This window comes from Melanaphis sacchari, unplaced genomic scaffold, assembly GCF_002803265.2.
Source record: "Melanaphis sacchari strain LSU unplaced genomic scaffold, SCAv2.0 Contig4_pilon_pilon, whole genome shotgun sequence".
NCBI lineage: Eukaryota > Metazoa > Arthropoda > Insecta > Hemiptera > Aphididae > Melanaphis > Melanaphis sacchari.
The window spans coordinates 5,118,677-5,140,132 of NW_020271335.1; the positions used below are offsets into that span (position 1 = coordinate 5,118,677).

The 21,456-nt window shown below is 24.5% G+C and overlaps 1 protein-coding gene across 2 annotated transcripts in view; it reads right to left on the minus strand.

The window, feature by feature from the left end:
• LOC112598701 (disintegrin and metalloproteinase domain-containing protein 11) overlaps positions 1–21,456 on the minus strand; it is a 235,438-nt gene that overhangs the window by 64,061 nt on the left and 149,921 nt on the right. For both annotated transcript variants that reach the window (XM_025345244.1, XM_025345245.1), the window contains exons 3-4: positions 2,985–3,133; positions 1,692–1,763 (exon numbers count right to left, since the gene is read on the minus strand). In XM_025345244.1, the coding sequence (XP_025201029.1) occupies positions 1,692–1,763; positions 2,985–3,133 (221 nt within the window). The remainder of the gene's footprint in view (positions 1–1,691; positions 1,764–2,984; positions 3,134–21,456) is intronic.

Genomic DNA, 21,456 nt, shown 5'->3' on the forward strand with positions numbered 1-21,456 from the left:
TATTTACATAACTGTTCAATATTTTAGGTTTTGAATGAAGTGGTGATGAATGTATTAGTTTTACAATGATTTGTTATTGTTTGTGTCTGAAAACACATTTTAAAGTAAAAAAATGAATAGATCTTCAACTTAAAGAGTGGCTTCTTGATTAATACATTATATGAATTATATGTAAACATAATATTATAAAATAATCATCGTTTAAAATAAAAGATGCAAATATTGTCTTTATTTTTCAATTCAAACATTATTGTATCATTATTTATAATAAATATCTTGTTAGTAATAAACCGTAATGAAATGGAGTATTTAAGTAGCTTATAGTATATAGTTTTTGTACACATATTAAACTTTTGTGTTAAATAACGCCACTTTTTTGGGTAATAATGTAATCTACACTCTATAATAGTATAATAAGTAACACGGTGACTAATATAGGCAATATTGATACATGAATACATGCTTATAGTTTCTAATAATAATTAAATTATTGTTAAAAGATCAATAACCTTTATAAATGTCTGAAAAATTAATTTAAAAATGTATCAATATTTAGGGAAGCAAATAAAAATAATTACGAATTTGATTAGATAAAAGATATATAGGAATATTTTTTTTTTTTTTGACCGATTGTACAAATTGTTTGTTAACTAACCGATTTTATCTAATCAATTTGAAAAATTACTCTACATAATATATAAAAAAATAACTAGATTAAAAATTAATTTTGGAATATTTTACAACTATACTTTTAATGAATTTTATCAAACCATGATTGGAGAGAGGTGAAGTAACTTTAGATGTACAATCGCGATGTCTATATTTTTATGAAGATCCTTCACAATAACTCCATTCGCTAATATGTATTGTATTTTTAGATATTGTATTTTCAAGATTATAATATTTTAATTATATACTTATAAGAAAATTTAAAAATCTAACCTGTAAAATACTGGCCCATTTTTTAAATTTATCGGAAATACTTGTAAAATTTATCATACAAATAATTGAGTTTCAAATTTAAAAACTAATTTGCAATTTGTTACTTCGTGATAATAATTCTACTATTATTAATACTCAGTATTATTATTATTACACTGTATATATATTTAAAGTATGTGTAATAAATTAAACCCGATTTGATGTTTTATTATCTTACTTAAAGAGGAAAAAGTCATGCATATATATGTATTCATATATATATATATATATATATATATATATATATATATATAAAAATTTGAAATGTCCTCGGTCCTCAAAATTGCGGCGGGTACGTCATTACTTTCATTACCTAACCCCATGCGAAGCGCTATGGCCAACACATGACATCCATTTTGGACAGGTACGATTTATTCTCTCTTTCAGGAACCCTCTGACGTTATCTATGCGAGCCTCCTCCTCCCTTTGTAGACATGATAAAAATAGGTTTTGTGATACATCCTACATTATGTATTATAATAATAACTCGCCTGCATAGTACCGCTCATAAGTATTATAAGTGTACGACGTAGATATATATTATACAATACTATTACATGCATTATTTCATATCATTATTGTGTTTGTGTGTATATTTAAACATTATACATGTATAATATCATTTTAATGATATCGATTCGAATATTATATACTCATTTTTTTATTCTATCAAATCAAATTCTATGATTACTCTATTAAATCAAACTTACCCGAGATTTCGGTCGAAAAGATCCGCCGGAAGAGTATCCTTCACTAGATCCATGCAACCCCGAACTGGGAAACTGGAAATTATAATATAATATTATTTTTTTTAATTTACGTGGTTATCTAATCACATAATAAAAGTAGTATATAATTTAAGTACATTATACTATACAACTATGTATAATTATACAGTCGAACTTGGTTATCTCGAACTTCTTTAACTCAAAATCGTCGATACCTCGAATTTTTTCTCTGGTCCCTAGAATTTCTTATTTAAACAATGTAAAAAAATCTTGTTTAACTCGAATATTTTCATGGATAACTTAAAGTTTTGAGTTTTATTAATATTATAAATTTGTGATATTCCCTCGTTTACCTATGTGTATATATTTTAATATCGAAAATAATGCCATTACTCATTAGTGTTATCGTTATCGATAAATGGTTTAAAATTACAAACACTACGATCAACAGCAAAACTCAAACAAAAATAAATACCTTTTTGAAATAATTGTTTAACCTCATTTTTACATATACATAATTCATATATTAATACTTAGTAAATATTTTTTATTACATTATTTTATTTGTAATAAATATATAGGAATTAATAACTCGAATTTTTCCGGTCCCTTCAACTTTGAGTTAACCAAGTTCAACTGTAATAAAAATTATTATTCTATTATTGTGTAAATTGCATATTAGAATTAAAATAAATTAACAGGTCACATATTAATAATCCGTACACGATAAAGAATGATATTGGAGGAAAGTATTCGCATTTAACCGAATTGCAAAAAAAAAAAAAAAAAACCAAGGAAAAAATCAAAATTCTATAACTCAGAAAATGAGATGACATGGATATGATAAACAAATATCGGAAATGTGATGGAAATGTATATGTTCAAAAATAAATTCACAAATTCTCATATACGTGTGTATACATCTATTATACACTTACATAAATATATTATATATATATATATGCATATTACGTGTATACACATTTGAATTATATTTATATGAATGGTATTATATATATATATATATATATATATATATATATATATATATATATTACGCGTATACGAATATGAATTATATTTATACATATGTATAATATATATATTTATATGTTGAAACATCGTTTGGAATATGGAGAAAAGAGAAAATAGAACATCGATTTCCTTGCTCCCCATAAAACCCAACCCTCACTTACTCACCCACCCACCAAAATCATGCACACACACACACACACACATGCGCGCTCTATTCTCATATCGTATACCAAAGCTTACCTTCTGTGACCCTACCTCTCGGGTAGAGATGCCCATTTTGTCATGATGTCTGATTTGTACCGGGTAGATGATTTGATAATAATTGGCTCCGATGTTCCGCACCAGCTCTTGGTTCTGTCGATAATCCCGCAGGAGCCTTTCCACTTCCCCTACAACACACCAAACGAAAATAATATATAAAACAACTGGTAACACGATGATTATAGTATCTATCTATTCCTCAAAATAAATACATATGGCGTACGAAGGGTGAATATGATATTCATTACTATGCTTGAAAAATAAAACTGAAGTGATCCGTTCACATATTATACATGTTTATTTAAAACATGTTTAGCATCTGGCCGGTGTACTTACATCATATTATGTAACACTTTAATTGTGTTGTGCATATCATGAGTTTACTTATATTTTTTTTTCAATAAAAGTATATTTCTTTTCGGGTTTAAAGTATTTTTTTTATTTTTTTTTGATTTATGTTAATTGTCAAAATGTTTAACTCTTGAATTTATTAAATTATGTTTATTAATTTAAATTAACTAAATACCTATTATTATTATTCGTATTCGTATTATTCATAATTTATTCATAATTTATAAAAGTTTAATACATTTTACAATGCTTTAGTAAATTTATTTGGTTTTTTTTTTATAAACAAATAATTTCTTATTTAATTTTTAAATAAATAAATCACTTGTCAAAATTACTGTGTGCAATTCGATGAAAATATTAGTTTCTGAACATATATTGTATAGTAAAATTGCAACACGTGCATTTAATTCTTTATGCGATTTATGAAGTTTTTGATTATAATGATTAAAAATTATAAGTGATAATTAGGTATAATGCATTTAAATATTTTAAATACACGTATATTATTTATTTTATGAGTAGTGTATAGGCAATGAGGGGAGTGAATGACTTAGATTTATTATGACTATAAGTACATAATATATAATAATCAATATTATATAAATTATTTTTAATGCATGTTTAAGCTTGTGTACTATATAAGTATCAGATCAATGTCATAAACAAATATAATTTCTCTAGAACTAATGTAATAATAAATATCTGGTTGCCCATTGATTCGCTCGAAACAAACAGGACATGTTGTATAATATTATCATACCGAGATCCTGTTCTTGTAACTGATTGGATTAAAATCCGTTTTAGTAAATTGTATTCAAAACTGTATACTATCCAAGGGGCAAAGGATTTCAACAAAGACACGAAAACTACGACCTATAGCCGCAAGATATCCTTTTCTCAGTTTCTCTGTTACGAAATAAGAAAACACCTCTGAGGCTGAGATAACAAATTATTTCTGCAGTAAATATATGGCTAATATTATATTATAACTTATAAATATATCGAATAATCAAATTACCTTACGATAATTTTTTTTGTTCTTTGCACGTAGCTATATCACTATATTGCATATCGTAAGCACAACTTCGATAACACACGATAAATATGTTTTTAACGTTTATCGGACAAAAAAAAAAAAATTAAAAAGAAGTATTTACTATTTATTGTGGACATTAATCACGGTAGCTCATTTTTAATGCTTGGTCTCATATCCACGTGAATATCGAATAAAAGATTTGCACCTGATAACGAATAGTCGTGTAAAAACTAATAACTATTGTAAACTACAATTGCATTAAGACTACATAATGCGAGAATCGTAAATTTGTAGCTAATATTTTTATAATAACATTTAAAATTTTAGAAAATTATAGAAAGAATATGAAGACACTTCATACCAGCTGTCATGTCATCATATTATTCATAATTTTTACAGTTTGCTAATTGTTAAAATTGTTAATCTATATACATATAAGAGATTGCCCCTATTCACTCATCAATGCCCAGACCAAACCGCTGTATCTAGAGACTTAAAGTTTTGTACAAAGATTCCTTAAGCAATGTAGGGGCACATTAAAAAGGATTCTTCAAAATTCGACCTCTAAGAAGGTAAAAAAGAGGTTTTAAAAGTCTGTATAGATTTTATATAGCTATATATGTATCTTTTTCCGGCTGTTAATCACTGTTTATCGGTGTTAAGGTAAATATCAATTATATAACTATTAATAATAACTATCAATTAAATAATTAGTATCAATAAAACTAGTCGCAGGTAATCGACAACCCGCGATTGCAACACACAATAGGTGAAGGTTAAAATCCAAAGATAATGTGAAATGGTGAAAACGTGCTACGTTCATTTACTGTCGATTGTAGGTTCTATAAATAATCTAATAGTGCTATATCAATTAACACACACACACACGCACACACGCACACACTATTAAATTGTGAATTCAACGTAATATCAATGCTATCAACACAATTAAATTAAACGCTATATAAGTATATAACACACGGTCTACGAAAATACCAAAAAAGAAACTAATGCACTGAGATAGCTAGTTAATAATAAAGTGATACCGATATAGTCTCACGGGAGCAATAAGCAAAGTTTCCATTTTAAAGTACATGCTTGTTATAATATAAGCATATAATACTTTCAGAGAGTTTAAATTATACTTTCACGTTTTGTTAAAATTATTTTAATTTTCCTGTTCAGTATAAAGTTACAGTGAGTCATTCATACATATTGACAAGACATTTGTGTGAGCATAACTCGAGTATAAGATAAAATATTTCATAAAACTTAACACGAGCTGCGCATTGTTTAGCAAGCAAGAATTTAATATTTTAAACATATATATATATATATAGTCAAAGAAGTGCTCGTTTGTGATAAATAAAACACAATATTGGAATAATAATAATATTAATAATAATTGTCCCGATATTATAATGATGTAGTTTACGCGATTATAAATTCAATTGTTGCTCGCCCCTCTCACTCATAATCAGAGAGAGAGAAAGAAGATAAAGAGATTGATAATGTAGAGGGATGTCGTGAATGGCAGAGGTAGGTTGTCTTTTGTGCGCCAAGGATGATAATATTTTTTTGCAAAAGGGAATATTATTTTTATTATTATTATTATTTTTTTTTTTATATATAAAACATGAAAAAATATGATAGAGAAATGCAAAGAACATCGATTGATGTATAGGATACATAATGTAACCTTCTAGTAATATTTGAGTACAATAACTGTGCTCCAAGTATCTACTCTGATCAGCAGGGGATGGAAAAGCCGACTAGGAAACGGGTAACAACGAAAAAACCTGAATGCCACTCCGCCCTGATATCTGTATATAATAATAATACTCGTCCTTAAGCTTATTTATATTCCTCAAAACTTCATACACCGAATACATTTTCTAGTGACATTTTTTATTTGCACGGCGTTTTACACAGAAAAATATCAGAGGTTTTACTCATTTCACAGCGGACATTAAATTGTAATAGTATAATACGAATATATCATTATAATAATATTATTATTACAATCTAATAATGTATTATACGAATGTGTATGGCGTATCAAATATTATGTGTACACATGTTGTATTACACACGGGGGTGTATTGAAATGCAGGAAAATTATGTATACTCAGAACGATTTACCAAACATGCTCATCTCAATTGCATATAATAATATACATTTAATCAATTTTAATTTTTGAATTTTTAAGTATTCTCAAAATCTTAAAAAATTCTTTTCTAGAATTTTTTTTTTTTTTTAACTAGGTTATGTAAAAAAAATTTTATCTCTATTTTTTAAAAATTATATGATTAATGGAATAGAAGTATTTTATTCAAGTTATGAATTTCACGAAAAACACAAACAATTAAACAAATATTAATGGCCAGTAAGTACCTTTATAATATACATATTTAATCACATTGTTAAAGTTTTGTGGTTCAATTATTTTTAGTTGTTTAATAAGCACATGTATTTCAAGACCTGGTTCTTATAAAATTAGCTACGTAATAATATGTTATAATTTAATTTAGACTATTTGCTTTGTATTAATTATTGGAATACATACATGTATGTTTTCGGATAAAAATAATACAAAATTCTATTTATTCTATAGTTCATATTTTCTAATTTATGAACAATTCAACAGTCAACACTACTAAATATTAGTTGTGTCTACGTTTATTAAATTTTGGGTGAACCAATAAATTATTGGAACGCATTATAATGTCCAGTTCACTCTTGACATGAAGGAACCATCCGGAGAATAACCTATAAATTGACCATTATTAATAATAATATGTATGATTCAATGTAATTTATCACGTTTCATATTTTATTGTAAGTGGGTTACGAATAGTAATAATTTATTATTATTGAAAAACAGTTTTGAAAAAGGTTGTGCTAGAATACTTAGGTATGAAATTATTTTCACTGTTTATAAACTAGGATAATTATATTTTAGAAAAAAATTGTTAAATATATTTTATAAATTACAAATACATACACACATATATACATATTATATAAGTACATCCAACTATTTATATTATAACTAGATACATTTAAACATATATTAAAAGTTGAATCATCACAAGAATATTATTACACATATGACATAAATAAATCTGATGGTATCTTTAAAAAAAATATAAATTGAAACTTTTATTTATCATTAAATTTATTGTTCTACTTAAAATAATTAAAAAAAAACTATTATTTTTTATTTTTTATAAAGAATATTTTTGATTAGTATAACTCTTTGCACAATGTTATAATACAGTATAAACTGCCTATTATTATAAAACTTTATACTTGTACTTAATCAATGGAAACTTTTATACACATGAATTATAACTAAAATACGATGTATATAAAATGTATAGATATTAAACATTTTATTATTTCTGTAAGCTATTTTTGTATACAAAATAAATTTTAAACAATTTTAACTTTTTTCTAATTTTAATTGAAACAGATGGGTCTGAAAATCTTGTAGGTTACAAAGTTTGCATTTTTTCGATAATACATTTAACATCTTGATATTTTTCTTCCAATATTAATATACAATTAATTTGTACTTCAGATTATTATTAAGTTATTTTTTCTAAGTTTATCAATAATTTGGTATTTAGATAAATTATAAAACAATACCTGTTGTTTGAATATAAATATATTATTATAAACATATTTAATTTTAATTTTAATTAATTCGATTTGATTTATTTGTATATATGTCGATATGTAATTGATATTCCCAAGTAAGACAAATTTGGTTTCCCGATGAAATATCATTGATAAAATTTAACATGACTTAAATATCACCATTAAAATTTCAGAAAACTAATACATTTCAAAAAAAAAAATATTATCTCCAGTTTTATAACTCAAGGACAAAAAGTCACAAATATATAATAATATCGACAAATTTAAATTATTTAGAAGATTTTATACAATGATTCATATGACCTGTATGATTTGTTATTAGTTAATGGTACTATTAGTACACCTATTACATTTATTTAAATAATTTAGCATATAAATTTTATATTTGTTTCAAAAAAATATTTTACAATAATATTGATAATTGATTATATTGTCATTTTTGTCAACGATAAAAATAGTTGAGTATAATAATTTTGATTGTGCATTGGCCATTTATACACAGCTAAACTAAAGTACACCAAACATCGTAATTTCATATTTTTTGTTTAACTATTAATTTATTTAAATATTAATTATTAGTATTTTTAAGAATTTTTATAAATATTAACGTTTTGGATACCATAAAAGACATGTCTTGTGGTAATACCCGGGGATGCCCAATTGCAACCAGAATACAGGTAGTTGTATTTTATTCCAAATATAAGTATCCCGATTGCCTCCAAACACACATTGATCCACAAAATAGCTTATAAAATTATAAAATATATATAAATATTTTGAATACTGTATTGGACGTATTTTTATTTGAAATTCAAATACTTTTGTGTAAATACTTTAAAAATTCAAAACAATTATTTGTTGTTATAATATTTAATAATATACAACACCGTTTTTCTTTTTTATTTGCTTATAGCTTATGAAATCGAAATTTATATTTAAATATTACTAATATTTATTTATTTTTTTTTTTTGTTTAATATTTCAAAAATTTCCATCATTTACACTTTATACTACTTAAACTGTATTGATGTCGTTTTTGTAATTTATAATATTTTGCTTTAAAAAATGTATTTATACTATTTATTAATTTATATAATATATAATTTAATATTGAATACTGTTAAATATTAAACGCTCGTTATTTTTTTTTTCATACAATAAATTATTGACGATATTATTTCATTGCACTTTAATATTGATTTATAATAATTTATCTATAATTTATTTACCTAATATTTTTGAAAGTGTATTCGTTTAAGTTATCAAAAAGTTATGTAGTAGTATAACTAAATAATTTCCATATTTTCATCATGTTACAACGTATACAATATTGAATATAAATTATGTAAAATGTACTGTAGCGTTCCGTTATTTCTAATAAATTAAATTTCTACCAACTATTATTTATAAACATTTTGTGGTAGCAGTATGAAATGTATATATATTATATATATTTAAACAAAATGAAGCTATTGAATCATTTATACATAAAATGGAAAAAGGTAAAATTTCCCCTGATGCATAAATAAAAAAGAATGAGACAGAACTGTCTTATGTAAAATAGTTGACGATCAATAATCTCCAAGGATTCAAAATAATAATGTGAAAACTCGACAAAAAAAAAAAAAAAAAAAAATGAGAATAAGATTAATCCATCGTTTATATTTTTACAGCAATAATGTTTCCACTATATTATTTTTTGCAGTTAAAATCATTTTTCTTTGTATACTAATCGTTTGGATACATCGACATTTTTTTGTTTGCTTTAAAGATTTTGTCATGCATTTAGTCTCATCCTCAACTTCTTTACTATAATTTAGACAAATATATTAGGTAGGGTTTTTGCATTACTCTATATATATCATAATTTTCGTGACATTGTTTCTATTATAATGTAAAAATTGAAACACTACCAAAAAATTAAAAAAAAAAAAAAAAAAATTGATACAGTACGAACAAAATGTGCAAGTCTTTTTAAAATGTTTTGTAAAAACGAAAACGAGTTTTTAAAAAATAATAATAATAACGTTGAAACATTAATTGATCTAATAAACGAAATTATGAAAAACAAAAAAAAAATTAAGCAATAATTTGTTTTAATTCGATACAATCATTTAATAACTATTAATAACAACAACTGTCAAGATTAGAAAAAGGAAATTGTATATTACGCTTCATTTATTGATAAGACAAATAGTGTACATCACATATAAATATATAATGATTATCCTAATATCAATATTTTATTTTAAATATAAATTAATTAAAACTTTTAAGTATACTTTCAAATACTCATATTTTTTATAACAACAAGAAGTTTCTTATCTTGTTTAACTATTTTTGTTTTCAGATAAAAACGAACTACTCATATTTTTTGTATGAAAAATAGAATAATAACTGTAAATTGTTAGCAGATAACTTTCTAAGTAATGTTTTGTATTTAAATTAAAATCTGAATTAGTTAATTAACTTGATGTACCAAAGATTAAGTCAATGCTAATTTTATTATAGATTTGGTGTATATGGACCAATTATTAAGTCTGTGATAATTTTAAAATTATAGTTATTATTGATTAATATAAACCTGTCAACATTTTATAATTTGTTAAAATGTACAAAAGTACATAATATTACGTACACAATATTTATATTTTATATTTGTAAAGATTTATTATGTTTAGTATTTTAGTAACTTAATAATTAAGTAGTAGTTAAAATTTTAATTTGAACATATCAAAGTTTAAAAAATTATTCGGATAATTTATTGCAAGACAAAATGGTTTTCATGTGAAAAAAGTTAGCATCACCATAGTAAACTTTAAATGGTATAAAATAATTTAATTATAATAAGACGGTCCTTATGTATACTTAAAAATTCTAAAAACCAGAATTTAAATAAATTCATTATTAAAAGAAAATACTAGAATGAGAATGCTAAGTGAATTACCCTAAGTAATAAATATTATATCAATCAATATATTATAATATGAGTTACATCAAATTTGAAATGGGGATAAAACACTTTGCCATTTGGCCAACGAACATCAAAGGACGATTTAGCAAAGTTAAAGGGATAACGATACTTGTGCAATACATCGTTGGCGCGTATTAACCTGATAGAAGTGGATGAAGTGGCAATAGAAGGTATACCGGTGGAATTTCGTCGTGGAAGGAAAGTCATTCTGAAAAGCTTTGATGTAGTGCACATTGCTGTGGAGAAGGTAAAACGTAATCAGAATCAATTGACAGCCGCGTGAATGACTAGCAGAATAATTGCGATTTCATTTCTATTTATTTCACCACCAATCCAACATAGTATTATTAATGATAATAATAATCGAAAACTAACAGTAATATTAGTGTGAACACTCACGCAGTAGCTGTAGAATGACGTGGAATAATAATACACTACGTTAGTGTTATGTACGACATAGATACACGAAAAAAAAAAGGGGAGGAAGTAAACGTGAGCTTCCATCGAGCTTCCGACACAATTGCGGTTGACTATGAATTTCAAACAGTGGCGTTTTAACAACAATGTATGGTTCTGTTTTATATCAATTCTAATACATTATCACCGTAATATATTTGTGTAAAATTATAGACATCAAAATAAGTTATATATGTCATGTTTTGGTTGAAATCAGGGAAATAAAAACTGTCGATACATTATTTAATAATTGAGAAGTATAATCGTATTGTTATTGAATCTTATAAAAATAAACTTTGTAATTGTATATTATTTAAATAAAGATTTATAAATAAAATTATTAAAAAAAAATATTTAGGGTGTATCAATTATAAACTCAAATGTTTTTTACTTATGCTTAAACATGATTATGGAACTATTTTTTTAATATAATAAATATGTTATAGTAAACTTATGAAAACTATTTGATTAACTTATTTAAAAATGGTACTAATACCTCAAATAACGAGTTCAGAATTCTTGTTTTTATTGAATTGCATTATCTTCACAGATGTTGGCAACATATTGCAGTTTGAAATTAAATTTATAAGGATATAATTCATGTATTTAAAATATTAATAAAACAGTTCTTAAATATTTGAAAATTATTTAAATATAATGGTTCAAATACTTTAAAAATAGCTAAATTATTTTATGCTATGATATAAATTTCTAAATACATATTAATAATATTAATAAACTGTCTAATATACATTAAAACGTCTGGTTAAGATCGTATATTAAATAAATAACGTTTGTATTTTGATGTTATTCGTCAAATTTATACGACGGTGACGCGATTATTATTAACGAGCACCACCTGTGAATTGAATCTCCTAAAACGTTATGTCATATAATTTATTAAAACTATTTAAATCCATCATTTTATTAAATTGTTTATCACACATTTACATGAAATTATATTTATTATATAAATATGATTGTATATTCACTAAACATAATTATCCTGATTAATTTAAAATTTGATTTTTGGAATTTTTAAGTTTAGATATTTATTTACTTAATTTTTTTTATGCCATTATTGAAAGAATTATTTTTTTCGATGAATACTAAATTATTTTAGTAGGTATCCTTTTTTCTGTACATTTTAAATTTTTTTGGAAAAATGTTGATATATACAAATCAAAATTCAGTTAGTAATTCCTTAGTATAAATAGCCTATAGTTAATATAACATATTTTATAACTTTTAAGTAAAATTATAAATTATTAAGTACTTAATATGCTTAGTCATGTGAGTGTGCTTGGGTGAATCGTACTGAAGTATAAGTGCTGTATGTGGATTGAGACGGCATAATTGTATGCCTTGGGGTAGTTCACGATATACTTTTAAATTGCCAATATACCGTAACATACTTATGCAATAATATAAATGCTGTAACAATGCTCTACTTATTATTTTATATACTGAGACTAAGCTTTTTTTTCGATTTTTAAATATATATATTATACATTACAAAATATAATATTTTATTTGGGTGATCCAAAATCTTTTCACTATACCATTATATTAATAATTTATTAAATAATTAAATTGTTACGGTCGAATAAAGAAAAACGACTTTTAAAAAGAAAAAATATAACTTGAAGGAAACCTGTTGTTAGTGAGTTGATTGAGTTTTAATGAATAACATTGTTACTGCATAAAAACGTTTACATTAACTAACAATAATATAATTAACAAAATGTGTTATATATTTTTTAGGTGACGTTAAAAAAAAATTTATTTTTGACATTTGCTGTTTCTAGAAACAATTAAAAATGTGTATGGCGTATTAAACTGTAATAGAAACTGTTTATAAAAAAGCGAAATAACTGAGATAGAGGCGTATTAAATCTAAACTTGGTAGGAAAGGTTAAGTACAGAAATTGGATGATTTTTTACTAGATTCAAGTACACTACTATTATAGCTCAAAAACTAATACAACGTAAATATAAAAATATAGAAAATACCAATAGAATAGTACTTAGATATTTAATATAAAATATTCATATTAGAATGAACAGGTACCGTAATCAGTGAATAAGACACAGTGGTAATTACTTTAATGAAGTAGAGATAATTTGGACTATGGAATATGTTGTTTGTGCAGTATAACTGTAAAGATGGAAATGAGACGATTCATTAAGGTGGAAAGTTCTGAGATAAATTTTGAAAACGATTTATCATTAATGGAGCTATTAGATAATAGGATATTATTAGAATCAGCGATGGATGCGTAAGACGCTTTGGGAAGGTGAGGAGGTGGTGATTTTATAATGGCAGATGTGAGTACTGTGTTCGGATTTGACGATTTGAATGAGTTGTTGTGCGACGTTTGAGAAGTGCTTTATATTTTGGACATCCTTTGTAACTGGAAATATGATTACCTGCGCAAAGGGCGCACTTGGCTGAGCTGTTTTTGTCTTTGGTATAAATGTTCGAGGAATGATCTACCCTACATTTAACATAACATGAAGCATGATGGCAATAGTTATTGGTGTGTCCGTAGGTATAACAGTTTCGATACTGGGACGGACCACTCTTGGTTCTATAGTGTAATTTAACTTTAATTTTGGTGAACATTGTAAATAAAAGATTTTAAATTTTTTTATTATTGATTTGGGTATGAGGTTTATGAAAAACAGCGGGAGTGAACGTCAATTTTTAATAACATTCATGACTCGCCTGGCAGAGTGATCTAATTCATCGAGAGCATCAGATATATCTAAAATCAGGGTAAAGTGGAGAAAATTTCTTATTATAACCTTTTAAAGTCGGATATTTTGAGAACATGAAAGTGTGGAAACAAGAATCAATCACTATTAGGTGTTAAGTAATTATATTAAAATTGAGATGTCTATGATGACAGACAATCTTAAATTATTACCACTGAAATTCACAGAACTCCATTAGAATGTTCACGTTAAAAATATTTATTTATGGTTATTTCCTCCATGTCACGTAAATTACACTACTGGATTTTGAAGGATAACAATTTCTTACTTCATACTTTTCAACAAATTGGCCCACAGAATATTATGAGACAATTAAATGAAATAATTTAAAATCAAACAATTAAAAAACTTTTGTCTAAAGAAGATTTATATTTATATTTTATATTTGATGTATAATAAAGAATATAAAAATATACCATTCATCGACATTAGCGTATAATAGTAATTAATTATAATAATACTAATTATCATAATGCCACAACATATGAGTTTTGAGCTAGTGGAGTGTAATTCTTTTTCGAAAATTACTTATAAATTCAATTTATTGAGTCTACTCGTGCAGTAATCGGTGTTATATAATGAGACTATTTATTAGTACGTATAATGTTCTATAGTTTTAAGAAACGTATTTATTTTTTTTTCAAATATTTTAGGAATTTATTAATTTTAAATTAGTAAACTAATAATTACACCAGACACTTACTTAAACAATTGTAATAAAAATAGTTTTTATAGAAATATATAATATTGAAATATCGCATATTATTTAATAAATGCTTTGTACAATTGATTTTTATACATAATACTATTCTCATTCATTATTCAAAAAATTATTTCGAGAGATATGGAGATTTATATTATTTAAATTTTAAACCAATACTTCGAAATATTTCGTAAACTATTATACCATAATATACAATTTTTAATCGCTAAAACTACATATATTTTATACTTCAATATTTTTACAGTTATTTTACAATTATTTTATATATAATATGCCAATAAATCACTCAGATGTTATAAATATTTTTAAGACTATTATAATAATAATAGCTCATTGCTGACAATCGTTTAATATAATATATACAATAAAATTAAATATATGATTTTCGACTTCTTTTTTAAAAAACTAATATTATTATATTCTATTCATTGTATTTTAATTAAAAAAAAATTACAAATTTTAAATGTATATAATATGTCACATACGACGATTAAATCAAATCAATGTATACAATAAATGAATGATCAAAAATATATTAAAATACTTTATTAACACTCGGCGTCTGGTAATAACCAAATCTTACGATCACCACCACTGACCCCTTTATTGGTCATCCAGTTCTCCTTATATAAAAAATATATTGTTTTGCTTACATTAAGCTTAATATTATTGTTATCTTATCCTAGTAACAATATGCTTAAAACTATAATATGTTACACAATTGTTTTCTTAATACCTACTAATATGATTATGTGTTGTTATTTAACTTATTGATTATTTTTTAGAAACTTTACTTATTACCTATAGTTGTTTTCTTATTCTAGTTTTTAAATGTTGTCATCTTTTATTCTCATATGTTCTAATGAATGTTTTTTTTTTTTTTTTTTTATTGAACTTAAGCCCGACGACTAGGGCCATTAGCTGTTGTAGGGGTTATGAACTGTGGGTAAAGGTAAGGTTGGTGCAGGTAGGTTTTTTTTACGATTGTTATGGTTGTTACGGTTGATAGCAAACACGTGTATGGGTGGCAAGGATTTTAACCACTACGAGCCCGGGTGGTCACCCATCCGGGAACTAGTAGCTGTGGCCGTTACTTACTCCCAGTCACATTCCGCGACTGGCAGCAGCCAAGGTGCCACACCAAACCACTAATGGATGTTTTATTTAATGCTTAATACAACAACTATTAAATTTTATATTAGATATTTTTTAGTAATACATTATACTTTAGAAAGAAAAACCAAATAATTATTATTTATTTTAGCTGGAGTATATTAAAGTTATATTTTAAACAGTTGGTATTTAAATCATTAGTTAGTTAGTGAGAGTAGCTTAACGATTTTATTATAAAGTATTATAAAATAAATAGATAAAAATTTTGAATATATTTCAATATTTCATTTAAGTATTTCAAAAAGGGTAAAGTTTTCAAGTTTGGAAAATTTCAAAGTGAAATAATTCATACTCATAACTCTAAACATGTACAATACGCGATACCCATATATTATATACAGTTAGACTACTGTTTCTTTTACGTGTTTGACATTCGATGTCCGTTCTGTGGAATTAAATTTTGATCGGAGTGGCACACGCACTTGTTGCTCACATAAATCATCGCCATCACATGATTTACAATTTACCATTTCGATGTAGACGAACGAATTGTCATTTTTACGCCTATATAGTCCCTATTTTCTAGCCGTGGCACATTGCCGATTGTTTTGAGAATAAATTATTACACTGTATAACAATTGCAACTGTCGTCGATATGGTTGGTTTAAGATAAAATCATGACCCCATCGTAATATTATAATATTAAACATGCTAAAATCGATATTGCAAAAATGTCTGTCGTCACATAGATGCACGCACAACTCACGAAATATATTTGATGATCAAGAATGACCGATTTAAAGATTCATGTCATATTTTTTATAAGAAATATATATTTCCGTCTTCATTAGGGTCAAAAAATAATGATAAAACGAGATGCCTTTTATGACGGAATAAAACAATATTATTGTTTCCATTATTCTGTTTAGAATTTGATCTAACTATAATAAAATTATACCTTGATTTATGGATTATTACAAAATATATTTGTGATGAGTCAAATCTTATTCCTATTATTCTTGCAAACTCATGGGAGTGAAGTTAGCCTCCTCCCTGCTATGATAAAATTATACCAAGAAAATTGTAAGTTGTAGAGCGTAATTTAAAAATAATTGAATTTAGTTGTTTGATGTAATCTGAATAAACGAACAGGGGATAGTATGAAGTAAGCACTTCTTTAAGTTAATTTTAGTTATAATTTTGATTTGAGGAACTTACAAATTCAAAAACCAATTAACAATTACTTACAATTTTTCAGAAAAATTTAAAAAACAGGAGGAAGTAGTATAAATCAGTACTTCTAGTTCATTTTTTGCTTGTAGAAATAAATTGATAGCGCTGAAATAAACTTAAAAATTCTTTTTTTATTGATATAGGCACTTAACTTTGCAACAATGAATAGTCTCAGTAATGGAATATAAATTATACACTAGTAATCAACTTCCCTTTAACAGTAAAATATTTATACTTATAACAGAAAAATTACTAATGGTAGTGACAGATACTCGTATACCAATAATATATTAAAATAATCATATACTATATAAATATAAAAAAAAATAACAAATTTTCATCATATTCGACGAAAACAAACTTTTAGAATTACGTTATTACCGTACTTATTTTCAGGTTTGAATGAAAAAAAAATGTTTGGACGAAGTGCTTTTAGAACTCCCTGGTTTGCTTTTCATTTTTACATCAAATACATTAATCATTTATGAATGTAATCATATAGTACGTATACAGTCATTAATCATAATATTTTATGTGATAATATTTCACTTGTTTTCTTTTTCAAATTACAACACAAATTATTGGAAATGCAATTGTGACTGATTACACACATCACATAAAAATTGCATACTTTCCATTTTTATGGAAAATACATAAACCTACTAAACATGAATTTTTTCAAATATTATTGCCAATTATCATTCTAACATATGTTTTTGTTATGATAATATATAAATTAGAACACGGCAAATATTACTATGGCTCGAATTACATAATCTAACATTTTTAAATTATTGAAAAATAAACTAATGTAATATAAAGCAAATTAAAATTATTAAATATTAATATATTTAAATCGTGTCAACACAATAATTTTATACTTAAATAATGTATAAAATTATGTAGGGTAGTACCCTATTAAATGCCGCCACGATAATTATGTATAATCCTTGTCATAACCCAGTTAAGCTTGTTACGGTAGACAGAAAGAGCTATAACTAGTCATGTAGTAAGAGTTGCTAAAATATATTTGAAGTGTTTGCCAATCCAGAATTTATAAATTTTAATATTTGATGCTATTTACAATTCGTCGCCAACGTCTAATTATTCGTTAACTAGAGTGACATTTATTTTATCATATTATATAATCTGCATTAATTTATCATTTATTTAATATATTATATAGTATATACATAAAAAGGTGTAATAAGCATTATTTAAATCATCTAGAGTTATTTGTCTTAATCATACCTTATGAGTTTTATATGAATTTGTAAACAGCTTTAAACTTTTCATGAACTTATTTAACAAAATTAGTTAGTGAATTAATTTATACATCATTTTTTCGTAACGGTTTATAAAAAAAAAAATCTAGTAAAAGCTCTTTTCAAACTTTTGGTCTTATACCTTGCATTATCCAATTCAATTAAATTTAGTAAATTACTTAAAATCATAATAAATATGAAACTTTATTTTCATTAATTCGGTATACTTACACATGTGGTTAATAAAAATATAATATAATAAACATGAGATATTTTAGATTTATTAATATAATAAGAATCAAACTAGTAAGATTCCCGTTAACTTATGGACAAATAAAATATTTAAGTAGGTATAAATACATTAAAAAAAAAAATAATTAATTACATTACTATTACAATAACATTTATATTATGACACGAGTATATTATTTTTATATGCATATAATAATTTTATATATAAAATATATTTTAAAAAAGTTTAGAAAAAATGTAGTGATTTAGATAAAAAAAATCACCAATATCCTATTATTATTTTTTTTTTTTAGTTGAATAGTTATCTTAGTTATATTATAATAGATAGAGAAAATATTTAATAATAAATCTTGGACTTTTGTAACATTGATAAACAATGAAATTTTCATTTTTAAGCTATCATGTGAAATACTATTCAGAATACAATAATAATAATAATAATAATATTTGAAAAAAAATAGAAAACAGGACAATAGATTTTTGACATCTAGTAAAAAGTGTCACGATCGCTATTATATAATATATATGTATATTTTAGTATAGGTATACAATTAATGTATAATGTATATTTATTTTTTAGAAGGTTTTGATTCTATTTTTGGTTGTATTGGATATTCATGGTATTAGAGGGATTATTTATGGTTGTATGATTTGCTATTTATTGAGGGTTATCTGACAAGACGACCACTCAATCTCCTATCAGTCCATGATACTATATTATATATAGTAGTACAAAAAAAAAGTCCACTGTTACCGATTTTCTATTTAATTTATGTGTCTCTCGGGAGAAGTCTCCGAGGACGGAGATAGAGAGAGACAGAGACAGACAGATTTATATATATATATCATATACTTGAGGAAGAGAGAATATAGGAATCGGACCCTAGTTTTCACTTTGAACTCTAACGTTGCTTCAAATAAAAAAAAATAAGCAAATAAATATATAAACCAATATCGATTCAAGCAAAAGTTTTCCCTAAAGGCAAATGCAAATCCATAAAAGGAAGCTCACCGGAAGCATTTTTCAGTACCATTCACAGTCTTCACACTCATTTCGCATTCGTGTCTCGATCAATTGGAATATAAATCTAAAAATGTTTCCTATCGTCATACGTCTGAGAAGTTATTTCACGAGATATTAGCTATATTGGTAGATTTTATTTATTTTTTATATTGGAAGTGTTTTGATTATTTAATATTTATAATATCAAAAGAATTATATTTATATCATACTTGTAATTTTTAAATAATATTATAAAGTTAAAAATCATTTGACTATAGCTTGTATAAATGATTTATTTTAATTTTAAATGATTTCATAATTAACTGAAATTAAATATTAAAAACTAAGGAATACGACTATGAATATTGAATAATATTTATACTTGAAATCAACAAAAAAATATTTTGCTAAATTTTCGTAAGCTTATAAATTAAAATATATTTTTAGAAAATAATTTTGAAATAATAACTAGGAACATAAACTAAGATAAATATATTTATTTAAATTAAACATTTTAAGTCAAATAAAAATTTTGATTCTAAAATTTGTTTTTTATTTTAATAATATATTTTAGTTACGCGACTTATGTTTGGCAATTATTTAGCACAATAAACTGTAAGACTAATACGATTTAATTGTGATTAATAACTTTAAATTTTGTGAAGAAAATTATTCAAGTATTTGTATTTGTATACTTCAAAGTGATATATAGATAATTATAAAATATTAACCATAATATACAGAATATTATTGTTAGCTTAGCTATAAATATCGAATTATAGTTTTGAAGTTACTAACGTATTTTGTTCAAAATTGTAATTAAGTAAAATGAAAATATAAGAATTAATAATAAAAATATGTATAATTAAAACACTAAAAACGGTTTTATGTCTAACAAAAAAAAAAAAAAAAAAAAAAAAAAAATGAAAACAATCTATGTTTATTGCATAGTTATTTTTGCGATGGTATAAATAACAATGGAAATCCTGAAAATCCATCAATAATTCTAGTGAAATGAACTTTCACAACGTGATAATATTGTGAAAAAAATACTTCTTTGTACATATAACACATGTGCACATAAAATATTTGTTATAAAATAAGCAAAAGAAGATATGATGAAAAATACACTACAAACATAAGTCTTAAATAAATCATAGGTATGAAAAATGGGCTAAAGTAACAAATGAAAAATACATAAGATACGTTGAAAATATATACTTTTTGGTGTTTATAATTTATATAGTTGGTGCAGCTCATTTCATAACGATTTCTGTTTTATATATTTTGTAATAGAAATTGAGATCAGTAAAAACTAAACGTAAGTACATTAATAATTGGTACATATTTTGGAAAATATGATAAAGAGTTTAAATATTTGAGCAAATAATATAGTTTGTTGAATTTTTGATCTGATTTTTTACTAATTGATTGCATCATATGTAGTTTCAAGTAATTCCTTATAATATTTATAAATGTTATAATATTAAAATATGCTAAAAAATATTTTTTTTTCATTATTTTTTGATATTTATAATAAGTTAATGGTTCATAATATTTCAATAAATACCATATAATAATCAAGGTAAAAAAGCATAGTTT